The 11,857-nt window shown below is 38.5% G+C and overlaps 2 protein-coding genes across 2 annotated transcripts; both read left to right on the forward strand.

Annotated features, from left to right (window-relative positions):
• Positions 1-5,268: 5,268 nt before the first annotated feature.
• On the forward strand, positions 5,269-9,407 carry LOC145598017 (deoxyribodipyrimidine photo-lyase-like). Its single transcript, XM_081654304.1, has 9 exons — positions 5,269-5,732; positions 6,333-6,673; positions 6,943-7,183; positions 7,366-7,523; positions 7,610-7,646; positions 7,805-7,863; positions 8,637-8,718; positions 8,810-8,881; positions 8,994-9,407. Exons 1-9 carry the CDS (start codon positions 5,424-5,426, stop codon positions 9,168-9,170), a joined length of 1,476 nt encoding a protein of 491 aa, XP_081510430.1. The 5' UTR covers positions 5,269-5,423; the 3' UTR covers positions 9,171-9,407.
• Positions 9,408-10,569: 1,162 nt separating this feature from the next.
• Positions 10,570-11,857, forward strand: LOC145596756 (F-box/LRR-repeat protein At3g26922-like). Its single transcript, XM_081652959.1, has 2 exons — positions 10,570-11,104; positions 11,214-11,857. Exons 1-2 carry the CDS (start codon positions 10,570-10,572, stop codon positions 11,855-11,857), a joined length of 1,179 nt encoding a protein of 392 aa, XP_081509085.1.

Consider the following 11,857-nt stretch of genomic DNA (forward strand, 5'->3'; position numbering starts at 1 on the left):
CTCACGCGTTGCTAGGGCCTTTTGGCTCAACGATACACTTTTCCCAGCCATGTATCTCCCCATCCTTCCAGGACTGATCACTCATTGTAAAGAGCACATCAATCCCTTTGAGCTGGACACCAAGTTAATGATTAACATAGGTAAACATCAAACAACATTAAAAAAGAAAGACTCTAAGGTACTGACTAATTCAATTCACATACCATAGTCCTAAGTACTTGTGCATGCTTTTGGAAAGGATCAGGGTATACTGAGTCAATCATCCACAGCTTTCTGGCCTTCAGATCCAGTGCAATGCAAAACCAATGTGCATCATCTAGAGACTCCCGAGGAACAATTAGCACAGGGACAAAGATTTGCATTAAGTTCATAAAGATTACCATCAGCTACGTAGGAAATAAAGACAGTTTATTAAATCATCAGTACTCCAAGGCCACACTTACTGTTTTCACAACACGCATTCTGTAACTAAGAAACAACTGCCCATACTTCTCAGCCACATGCGCTTCATTGTCCTCTTTCAACAACAGCCGGTTCTGTGGAATCAAAGTACCTTGTCATACTCATAAAGCACCATTGCATATTCAGACAACATTAAACAGGGTGAAAATACAATACTCACAGCAAAGCTCGGATCAAACATAATGCGCTTGCTACGGTTCAAAAACTCCGTGGTAGCCCAGAGCTTTGTGTAAAGCTTGCTAACCATCCTTACGTACTAATCTCCAACCCTTGCTCTTGGGTGCACAACTGTAAAAGCATCCCTCTGAGTTGCTGTCATGTCACCACAGGATATTAACACGAGACCAGGACTGCACCAATGAGCATTAAAACCCACAATTAGCATTAAAAACACAGTCATGGAAAAAACCAAATCATGAAATAAAATAAGAAGTCTACCACAAAGGATCATTAAGCTCCTTCCACGAACAGACATACCGTAGCATACGACTCTCAAACGTAGTATGCCTTCTTGTGTCAGACGCTTTCTGGGAGCACGCGGCCTCAGTCGGTTTTACCACACGTTTGTCGGCGGTACCGGCCCCTTCTTCAACTTCCTCTTGTTCCCCATCAGAGGAATCATCACTTACTCCCTTATCATCGTACACAGTCGTGCCCCTGGTACCTACCCAACCAAGCAGAAAGCCACTACTGGCTTCATCATCCTCTTCCTCCTACTCATCCGCACTGACACCTAACTCCTGAGGACCTCTCCGATCTACTTCATCCACAACACCTAAATCCTGAGCAGCATTCACATCTGCTTCCTCCCTCTCAGCCCCAGAACCAACCAAACCCTCCTTCTCCAAGTCACCTAGTACATCCATACCCCCCGTGTATTCAGTCACTGTCATTGATGGGTTCTCACCTAAAGCATCAGCATCTAAACCAGCCTGCAACCTATCGCCTTCGTTCAACGACCCCGCTTGGATGGGGTTTTCAGGAGTCAAGGTGTCACACTGATTCAGACACTCACTTGGTGTAGGATCAGCCACAACCAACTTCTCACACTCAGACTCAGTTGGAGTAGGCACACCTAAACCCTGGCTCCGACTTGCAGATGCATCAACTACAGCTGAATCCTGCAGAGATTTCCCAGCCAACTCTCTATTTTTTGTCGCTGTAGCAACGCCCTGTGCGAATAATTCAGTCACCCCTAGATAAATAGAGTTCGTTCTTTTATCCAAAGCAGTCAACAACTGCGGGGTAATCCGATCCAGTACGGACTCCACCACCTACAACAACAACAAATGAAATAAATACCACAACCCTCGACAAAATTTATACAAGTTTAAATAATTCCTGACTAGTCTATTTCACAAGGGTACTACCTTCCCAGTCATTCCTTCCACGTCTACAACGGGTTGGGAATTCAAACGGGGATTCACCCGATCCATCACCTTCTCAACAACCTACACAAGATGTAAACACAATTACAACAACAATTGACAAAGACACACAAATGCCTACTCACCATCATACTTGTAAAATAGAGTCAAGTTCAGACCTTTTCCATGATTCCCTCGATATCCACTACAGGTGCAGGACTAATCTGAGGAGTCACGTGCTCCATCACCTTCTCCACCACCTACCAACAACAACGTTCACATATATCAAATAACCCTTGACAGAGATATACATCAAAATAAATCCATAACTTTAACACAAAAAATCACTACCTTATCCATAATTTCTTCATCATCCATCACAAACTCAGACCTTGAAACAGGCACTTCTGTTACAACCTTATCTACAACAGCATTCTTTGATCCACTTGTTCGATCAAAATCACGGGGACCTAACGGATGGTCCTCACCATAGGCGATATTCAACGACTAAAGAACAACATAACATAATCAGAAGAAGCAACACCCAAATATATTCACACATTTATCCCCAACACAAAACGCTAATTAATCTTACCGGAGTACGCCCATAGTCACCCGAATCAAATTTATCATCTGCAACAACTTTGCTTATTACATCCTGAGACCATGCCTTCAGCCTCGGTGTCAAGCCCCAAGACATAGGCACACGATGAAGATGATCAAGATAAAATATCTGCATATATAAAATAATAGGCATCGTGTAAAGGTTCAAACTCCTCAACCAAAATTTACAACAACACAAAATACAAATATACACTTACCAAAGCAAACAGAATACAGCCACCAGATCCTGCAGCATACCCTTGATCGTCTAATTTCTTTTGGAACCTCCTTGATGCAGAACACATCCAGTTGTGCACCAATGTGCACCAGTCATAGTTGGCAGCATCATCGTACGTCAAAAGAGCTCCATTCAAAGCTACTGCCAGATTAGTTGAGTTTATTGTTGCACACAATATGTACCCCAAAGCAACAACTAAAAACCCAATCTTGAAGTCAGTCTTCTCCGCCTTCGTGGTAAGAGGCAACACCTTCCCTTTTGGATCTGCTCGAACCAATGAGCCAGCAGCATTTGCCAAATTAATGTTATCACTCTTTGCAAACAACGACTTAATTCTGCTGAACTCAGCTTGCTTCTTTTCTGGTATTGATGATGGCACTACCTTCGACCCCCTGGGTATACCGAGGACATACTCCACCTGGACAGCAGTCAACGGTAGCACAAAATCATCACCAAAAACCATGGACCCATCTGCTAACACCCTAGACATAATCCAGTAAGCAAATTTCCGGGGAAGATAGGACAGTGGTGAAAAAAGCAGCCCTCCAAACCCCATTTCTTCTACCAACTTTCTCCTGCCATCATCGAACTTCTGAACCAAGGTACCAAACGCCCTCACACCATTCAAGTTTGGTGCATGCACAACACCAAAATATCAAACATCAAAAATTATCCCAAAACACATGCATCTAACCATGGCAAGCTTCTAATTGAAATATCGAAATGTAATAGCTAATCATCAGATACAATAACACCAACACTGACAACTTTACCTTCTGAGTTGTTCTGGACTGGGTCTTTACAACAATCCCTCTCTCCCTAACCCTATCACCTTGTGTCTTCTTAACCCCAACCTGCAGAGTACAAACCATGTTAATCATCTAGTCACAAATTAATATAGTACTTAATCATAACTAAATACCATTCCAAACTATTACCTTTGCCCTTTTTGCTTTGCTCTTCACTTGTTTACCTCCCTTCCTCTTCCCAGATGTCATCTTATCCTGCATCAACTTCATTGCTAGTTCCTTCCACCCTTCTTTTACCTCATCATACTCCTCCTCCTCCTCCTCCTCCTCATCATCATCATCAGGATCTGACTCATCCTCCTCACCATTTTCACTTGCATCATACTCTGAACAGTCTTCATCAGAAACATTAGTGGTTTCCTGACTAGTGTCCTCCAACTCCTCTTTTTCAAACACCACTGGATCAGTAGGTTTTAATTTCTTCTTCCCTTTGCTTTTAGCACCATCATTCACCACATCCCTCTTCACACTACCACTAACAGAACTCTTCTTCTTCATTACTCTGTAGGATAAATGAACATAGATATAAACTAACCCTTCACAAACCACCAAATAACAAATCACAACTGAACAACCAATTATTTCACTACTCAATCCTATTTATCACGATTTAATCACATATCACAAATTAACCCCCACGTAAACACAGAATAAAAATCATACATAAAACACAAATAAATCATTGTACTGCTCAATACTATCTATGGATGTCTATTATGCAAGTTTAAGTCATACTACAATTACCCCTAACCTAGTAACCACACATTACACAGCAACTCCCCAAATTCAGTTCTACCAAAATACACAAATAACCTTCTTACTCTAGCAACAACTCAGCAAATTCAATTCAACCAAAGAACCAGAATAAACCAGCAATTTCCTATAACTACACACAAAAGGACCACATTTCATTAGTTATTGGTTTCTTTTCCCATAATTTAACAAAACAACAATCTAAATTCCTAAGAATTGTTTATGCAATTGCCCGCAAAACAAACCCTAATTACCCAATTTCAAATAATTCCGCAAAATTTACCTTCAACATAGCAAACAACAAATCAAAATCATAAAACCAAACCCATAATTCCATACGCGATAACCCTAATTCAATTTGAAGGTTACCTATTCGCGACTTCACTAAATTTAGCAAAATTAACAATTAAAGCATGCAAATAAACGAAATAAACCAACAACAAATCAGCATCGCAACATCAAATCATGAATCCGTAGTCCATTTCATCATCACAACACAAAATAAAATTGATTAAACAACTAAGCCTTACCTTTAAACTCAATTGTACTCAAAAACACCGAACGAACGAAGCAGCCGCACCACCACTACCGTCAGCAAACGACCAGTTGACAGATGGAGACGAAGAGAAGCTTAAACACCGAGGAAAGAAGACGAAGACGAAGAGTACAGAAGAATACTCAAATGCAGTTGAGAGAGAGAAGGAGAGAAGGAAAGTAGAGAGAGAAGCAATTTAATTTTGCCTCGAAGAAATGAAATGAATTCTCATTTCACTCAACAACACCCCGTTACATTTCAAATTCAAAACGGCATTGACATGTCATCAAGTAAAAAAAACAAAAACAAAAACACTCATATGCTGACTAATGCACCATAAATTACCACCCTGCCCTCCTATATGCAAACTTTGCAAATAGGAGCTATGCGCTGAGGAGAACTCCGAATAATATATGAGTAGGTCATTATAAAGTAGTCATGGTGTATAATTGTATATATCGTTGATATACAAGCATATCGTGTCAAGACCAACAACGGCCACGTACACAACTCCAAATCCACAAAAATCCCCCCCAAAAATTTCCCTCCATTTCGTCTTCCCTTTTCTCAACCGTCACCAAAATCACACACAACCCTCTTTCTCTCTCTCTTCTCCTTCCTCTGACCCCACAATTCTCCGGCCAAAGATCAACCCAATGACCTCAATGCCAGGCCCAACAGCAACGGTCCAACCCGGAAGAATCCGGGTCATAAAACCGGGCTCAAACCCGAATGGGGCAGTTGTATACTGGATGTTCAGGGATCAAAGGGTCAGAGATAACTGGGCATTAATCCACGCCATTGATGAAGCAAACAAGAGGAATGCTCCAATTGCAGTTGCATTTAATCTATTTGATGGGTTTAAGGGTGCAAATGCTAGACAATTAGGGTTTATGTTAAGAGGGTTGAAGCTTTTGCAATCTTCTTTGCTTAATTCCCTTTCTATCCCTTTCTTCCTTTTCCAGGTAACCACTTTTTCTCTCTCTTTCTCTTATTTTTTTTTTGTTTTTGGGTTGTTCGTGTTTCGGTTTAGTTTTAATGGTTTTTGTGTAACTAATACGTGGTCTGATAATACAAGAATTCAAGAATAAAGATAAGAAAGGGGACATTGTTATTTTTTAAGGGTTAGGGAATGTATTTGAAAATTTGGCTTTTTTATGGTACATTTTATACATAGATGCAATGTTATTTAATTTGCTAATCGTTGTGAATTGTGATTGATAAAAGAGAATTGGTACATGCTAGTGGTACACTTTTGGGCTAGTTTAATTGAATAAGGTAGCAATTTTCATTGCGTGAACTAATCTCGTTCAACAAGTCAAGTAACATTGTGTAGAATTGTACAAGTAGCTTGTTTGTGTAATAATTAGAAATGGGTTTGCTCTCCGTAAATTAGATCATAGACACGAGTGCATAATGAGCATTATGCACCGAAAGAGGTGGGTATAGTTGCTTAACTGAACTTCCTACATGGGACAATAAGCATTTACAAAGTACATTTTTAACAATTTTATTAGGTTGATCATGTTTCCAAAAATTGATTGATATGTTTCCTTCACATACAGGGAGAAGTTGTAGAGACTATTCCTAAGTTTTTGGTAGAATGTGGGGCTTCTCTGCTAGTTACTGACTTCACACCCTTGAGGGAAATTCGAGGATTCAAAGAAGAACTTTGTAAGAGAGTGGATGATTCGGTATCAATACATGAAGTTGATGCTCACAACGTGGTGCCGATTTGGGAAGCATCAAGCAAGTTGGAGTATGGTGCTAGGACTATTAGGACTAAAATAAATAAGTTGTTACCTACTTATTTGATTGATTATCCAATTCTTCAACCTCCAAATAGGAGTTGGGGTTCTTCACCTCCTATCATACAATGGGATCAGCTCATTGAAGACCGTCTCAAGTAAGAATTTGTTGATTATAAGTTTGCAGTTATGTAACTGATTTCATACATTAATATCTATTTGGGGTCTTTGGGGATTTGGGGAGGTGGGGGGAGTGTCTTAAATATGAACATAGCGTGTTTAATGTGTCAAATTGTATACGCTATGAAATTTGTAACTAAATCTCAACCAGTGTGATTATAAGGTATGGTTGTTCCTCTGGCTGATAATTTTTGTCACAAGCTTGTATTCTGTATGATAGAATTTAAACTTTGATTGTTGTGGTTAGGAAGGGAGCAGGAGTGCCAGAAGTTGATTGGTGTGTACCTGGTGAGACTGCTGCACTTGAAGTCTTGAAGGGAAGCCAGAATGGGTTCTTAACAAAGAGATTGAAGAACTATGCAACTGAACGGAATATCCCGTTAAAACCAAAAGCCCTATCTGGTCTCTCTCCATACTTGCATTTTGGCCAAATATCAGCTCAACGCTGTGCTTTTGAGGCTCGTAATGTCCGGAAAGTTGCTCCTGAGGTTTGTCCCTTGAATGTTGAGTTTAGTAGTTAAGCTGGATGAGTAGCTTCGTTTTAGTAGGGAGTAGGGGAGATTCAAAGGGCATCTGTTGTCTAGAATTTTGTCAGAATGTTTCGCTTTTCTTATTTTTGGAATTATGAAGTTTAGTATTATATGTTCGCTAATTGTTTCTGATTTTGAAGGCAGTTGATGCATTTTTGGAAGAATTAATTGTGCGTAGAGAACTTGCTGATAACTTCTGCTATTATCAACCTAACTATGACTCACTCATGGGGGCATGGGAGTGGGCACGTAAGACATTGATGGATCATGCTTCTGATAAAAGGGAACACTTGTACACGTAAGTAATGAAAACCTGTTTTAGGTTAATGCTTGCTGATATATTTTGTTACTTGGTCAGTTTTAAACTGATTGATAGTACTGCAGGAGAGAGCAATTGGAGAAGGCACAAACTGCTGATCTGGTAAGCTAACATTTATTTGTCTAAAAGCAGTATGCAAGAGTTTCATCTTTCTTGCCTGTTATATACTTCTACTCTTTTTATTAGAGAAGATGCTAACTTCTTCATTTGCTTCCTCATTTTGATTTTTTGATGTGTGACATTAATTGCTATATTTTCAGCTATGGAATGCTTCTCAGTTGGAGATGGTTCATCATGGCAAGATGCATGGATTTATGCGGCAAGTAACTCTGAACTAGTAGAACTCCAACTATCTGTTCAGTTTATACTCTATACTTCAAACACACCTTGCTTGAGTTAGAAATGGTTTCATTGCTGGTCTATATGTTTGAATTACAAAGCACGTGTCATAGATTTTCTACTAATTATCTTGTAGCTGGGCTGGACTCTTGCAGGCTTATTCATGCTGGTTAAATGTGATGAAACAGTGTTGTGTTTCTTTCTGTTAATGGCTTATGACTTTTTTGTTGCACCTGAGTGTGGCTGAAAAGTAATGTCTTTTTTGTCCTAAATATAGAAATTGCACAGTTATTTGGCAATCTAGTTTAGCTTTATTAGAGGATGGTATATCACAAGCCTTTCAGCAGTGTGATTCCAATGGAACTATTTTGATGCAGGTTTCACCTGCTTTTGTGTGTTTATGTGTGCCTTTTTTTGTTAGAAGGGGTGGTGGGGGGTTATAGTTAAATTGAGATTGATGCATACAGAAAGCATATAGCTTGATTGGTATGGCCTCCATTGTACATCTAGGAACTAAACTCGGATTTTCAGTAACAGTTCAGCTGTTTATATTACCTCCCATCACCAGTGACCAACATCAGTTGTGTTCTGAATCCTTCTGATTCAGTTATGAATGCTCATTAGCTGTGTTCTGATTTGTTTCTGATTGCTCATCTTGTTGAAGACGGAAAATTCTTGTATGTAACCTTTTCTTCCTATATACTGTGTGCTCCACTTAGTAATATGATTGATTGGGACTGAATTGATATGCAGCATGTATTGGGCAAAGAAAATTCTTGAATGGACAAGTGGACCTGAAGAAGCCCTTGCAATAGCTATCTACTTGAATGACAAGGTAACTCTGCTATTTAGTATTTACTCTCAAAGTGTCAAATGAGAGATTTTCATTGAAACTTGTTTCTCAGTTATTTGTTGGGTGTATGCAGTATGAGTTGGATGGTAGAGACCCGAGTGGATACGTAGGCTGCATGTGGTCTATTAGTGGAGTGCATGACCAGGTTTTGCTTCTTACCTATATTACTACTACATACATATGGTTTTTTATTTGTTAATCTTCTCTAGTATTAAGTGCTGCTTGCTCTCACACTGAAGCTAATGTGGTTTTTCTAGGGGTGGCGAGAACGTCCAGTATTTGGTAAAGTCCGTTATATGAACTATGCTGGCTGCAAAAGAAAATTCAATGTTGATGGATATATTGCATATGTGAAGAAGTTAGTTGTTGAGACCAAAAAACGAAAGGCCGAGGGTGAGATATCATCAGGGAAGGAGAAGGAACCTCGTTGCTGAGACTGCTGTGGAACTCGGGCGTGAAGATGAGAGACAAGGGTCAGGTGTGGTTTTTCTTCTTTATTAGGACATAGCCATAACTCTTTAGCTAGTTCGTTGTTCGCTTAGGATAGTCTATACACCTGGCTACAAATGGCTAACTCTTTTGTCTATAGTTTGCCATATAATTATTGTTCTATGATTGTTGACTGAGTAATTTGTAAGAAAGCTGATGAAATCAAGAATTTGTGAGAAAAATTCACCAAATTATAGGCCAAAAAGGCATTTCGCCATAGATTATTGTCGTGTTATTTCCATTTTAAAACAAATTTCTGGGTTTATTAAGCTCAAATAGGTAGCTTCAATTCACAATAGGATAAATAATTTCAATTTGCGAGAATTAACTTCTTATTATTAAGGGAACAAATGAATGCTTCAACTCTCTCATGGATACTTGGCCTGTATTCCTAGTGATGTAACAACCTCAGTTCGTTCCTCAAATGCTGCTCATCGCTTTTTTTTTTTTTTTTTTTTTTTTGACGGGTGCTCATCGCTATTACTCTGTAGTATGTAACATAAAATTAAAAATAGTAACACATCTATCACTCATCATAGCGGTTGCTAAAATTTCACTATTTATGAACTTAGATATAGATCAAGTGAAGAATTATTTGTCATGATTCAATTTATATTAATTCCTTTATTTCAGAGTAATGCACTTTTATAAAAGGATCTTGCTAACAAACGTCTGCAGGACGTTGGATAAGCATTTAAAATATCACTTAAAGTGGGATTTATTTGGGAAAGCATGACAAAATCACGCGTCGATCGGTGTAATTAATGTTAATTTTAATTTACTCCGTAACCTTTTTACTTTTAGTTAGTTTATCAAACGCCCCTGAAGTGTTCGTTAGCTTTTGCCTCTGTAAAAATTACTACTGTAAAACTAATAGTCTTAATTATTCATTACAAAACTTAGCAAATACCATACATTGCACGAGACCTAACTTATCGTTTATATTAGAGTACGTAAAATTCATACATTGGTCTTAGTTTATAATTTTGTTGAAACATTTTTTTTTTTTTTTTTTTTTTGAAACTTTGTGCTATGTCTATTGAACCATTAATCCGTATTCCAATTAAATTCATTTTACTTATTTTTATGTATATTTAATATTGTATATACTATGTACGGAATATAAAAATTGAATATTTGAATAATAATAATGTCAAAGGTCAGTTAGACAGTTAGATTTTCAAAATTCAAACCAAAAACACATCATTTCAAGTGAAATGAACTGAACCCTAGCATATATATATACTCGTAGTATGTAATGATAGATTCACAACCCCACAAAATCCTAAGAACATAAACACCCAAAAAAACAAAACCCTAAGAAGAAAATCAAAATTGCAAGCTATGGATCAATTGAGCTCACTCCCAGACGCAATCCTCATCGAAATTCTCTCACTCCTTCCCATCAAATCCGCTGTCATAACCAGTGTATTATCCCGACGATGGTGCAATCTCTGGACCTTCATCACCGCCTTTCGTGTCGATGCGTCATTATTAAAGACCGGCGATGATGATGCATCTGCCATCATTAACCATGTATTACTCCAACTCAAATCCCCTGAAATCAAAACCTTCTCACTCCATCTCTACCCTAGACATTACTATGAAACTGGATCTTACCTTACTACGTTAGGATCTTGTATTGGTACATGGGTTCGTTTTCTTTGCACTCGTAAAGTGCACGAAATCGACGTCAAATACTTGAATCATTTACAGCATCTTACATCAACGTTACCACCTCAACTCTTTCAATGTCAATCGTTAGTAAATCTCTTTTTGAGTATAAACGTCGTCGTTTCTTTACCTGAAAAGATTAATCTCCCTAATTTACAGAAACTTCATTTGCGTTTAGAGACTGATGCTAACAGATGTCTTTTTGGTAACCTGTTTAAGTCTTGTCCCCGTCTTAAAGAGTTGTCATTGACCGCGAGTTTGATCCACAGCTACGGAGATGATAAGTTACCAATTGTTATATCGTCTAAATCTAGAGTCGCTTTATATTCTTGCCTGGATCTCGGGATGTGATTATAACAAGAGCATCCTCATTGATGTTGATGCTCCTAATTTGAAATTCTTTGGTGCTACTGATGTGGCCGATTTGGAGTTTAGGTTTGTCAATGAAATAAGTGGGTTAATTGAAGCCGAGTTAAGTTCTTGTTGGGATCAAATTAACTTACAACTCTTTCGAGCAATTCGTAATGTTAGGGCGCTTAAGCTATGTTATAATGTGATTAACGCTCTTAATAGTGCTCTGGATGATGATGGTCAATTGCCCATGTTTCGTAACCTATCATGTCTCGTATTTTCAGAAACAAATCCTTGTTGTTGGAAAGCATTGCTATGTCTGCTAAATTGTACACCAAAGATAGAGTTTCTATCCATTGAGATGAGTACGAGGTTTGAGGAAGAGGAGTTTAACGAAGAGGAGGAAGAGTTTAATGCGATTGCTATGTACGAGTATGCTGTACCTCCAAGTTCGTTACAAAATATAAAAAGGATGGAAATTGTGTTTAAGGAAGTCGAAGATTATGAGACAATGGAGTTGGTAATGTACTTGTTGAGATACACTAGTGCTTTGGAAAAACTTCTTGTTAAGGTTCCTACTTATACAAGTAATTTCGAGGCTCTTTGA

This window comes from Chenopodium album, chromosome 20 (assembly GCF_948465745.1).
Source record: "Chenopodium album chromosome 20, dcCheAlbu1.1, whole genome shotgun sequence".
In the NCBI taxonomy this organism is placed as follows: Eukaryota; Viridiplantae; Streptophyta; class Magnoliopsida; order Caryophyllales; family Amaranthaceae; genus Chenopodium; species Chenopodium album.